At 45.5% G+C, this 1,424-nt stretch overlaps 1 protein-coding gene across 1 annotated transcript; it reads right to left on the reverse strand.

Annotated features, from left to right (window-relative positions):
• Positions 1-102: 102 nt before the first annotated feature.
• Positions 103-1,259, reverse strand: PHALS_11126 (general transcription factor iih; the record flags this gene model as incomplete). The annotated part of the gene is made up of 7 exons (XM_024726667.1): positions 103-117; positions 180-216; positions 328-363; positions 436-796; positions 878-1,066; positions 1,119-1,181; positions 1,247-1,259. The coding sequence occupies 7 exons, from the start codon at positions 1,257-1,259 to the stop codon at positions 103-105; spliced, it is 714 nt and encodes a 237-aa protein (XP_024577322.1).
• Positions 1,260-1,424: the final 165 nt, after the last annotated feature.

The raw sequence follows: 1,424 nt of genomic DNA on the forward strand, positions 1-1,424 counted from the left end.
AGACCAAAGAGGATGTCAACGGTGTCAGCCTTGGTTTTGAACCCGCAGGGCACAAACGCGATAAATGCAGCTGAATTGTTAGCCTTGCGCTCGGCAAACACTTCAGCGATCGTAGGTCTGTAGCACAGCACTCAAACGATTAGTAATGCATTGCGGTACCGTAACAACATGGCTTAGACCTGGTCATTTTGCAACTGATGATCAATTCGACGTATACTTGTTATCTATTCTTGTTTTAACCAATCAGTAGCGAGTATCATACGCATAATACGGATTTTGCCATAGTAGCTTTTTATTGCCAATCGGATGAGACGAGAGCAATTTCACTTCTTGAGCAGACCATTTTTCTTTGGCTGGATGTGGCTACGTATACCGCATGTGGAGCAAATGGGTTGAAACTCACAAAATAGTGACAGACACACGGGACACACATACGCCGTGGAGATCACTTCGCGATGGCAGAAACACATCGCGCGAAAGTCTACTGAGTCCTGTGATGGCAGCCTTAGTAGTTTGCGCATGTAGGGATCTGGCAGATAGATCGAGATCAAATACTGCAGCATTCCGCTGTGGTCCGTAGGCTTGTAATAGATACCACCAGTAAGATATGCTGCCTGTTGCATAAATGATGAGTGCTCTGCCGCAAGAATGCATGCGTCCACCGCAACATTCTTCTTCTGAGCCGAAAAAATGCCATTCATGATGGCAATGTAGTGCTCCGACACATCCGACGACTTTTGAACAATCAAAATTCGCGGCCGGAGATCCGCCTCTTCATTAATAGCCCGATTGATGACTACGCTCCATTATCACAGCAGTGGGTCAGGTTTGTAACATAAACAATCAGCATAATTGTATCAGTATCATAACAGCTTACAGCAAAGTGAACGTGACAACGATGCTGCGATGGCCGTTTGATTAGGCTTAGCCGGATCCAGCGGAGTGTCGCTGAGTTGCTGCAGACGCTGCAAAAGGCCAGCATTGACCTCAGCGGCCTGTTCTGCACTCCCAGTAGTGTCATCTTGCTCTAAATTCGGAAAGAGGATGGCACTCTTGTTGGCGTGGGCTGCAATAATCACGATGCGATTGCTGCGGTGGAGCAGCAGATAAGAGTTTACAAACACGAGCATGCTGGATATAAGCGTTTGCAGATCTCCACGAGCGCCCGGAATGTTTCCGCCCTGCGCGAACCAGTGCACCGGGTTGGTGTCGATCACTAACACAAGTAATCCTCCATTCGACTCACCGCTGGTTGCCATCTTTTCACATGAAAAATGTACGAGTATGTTGGGTACTAGTACCCGATCTTCTCCTAAATTCTGTTATATATAAGGGAGAATAAAAAAAGAGAGAATAAAAAAATGCTCAACTTTTGCCATATATAAAAAAAATATCCCAACTTTTCAAAAAATAAAAAAAAATAC

The sequence above is a fragment of the Plasmopara halstedii genome, assembly GCF_900000015.1.
Source record: "Plasmopara halstedii genome assembly, contig: Scaffold_526, whole genome shotgun sequence".
NCBI classification, from domain to species: Eukaryota; Oomycota; class Peronosporomycetes; order Peronosporales; family Peronosporaceae; genus Plasmopara; species Plasmopara halstedii.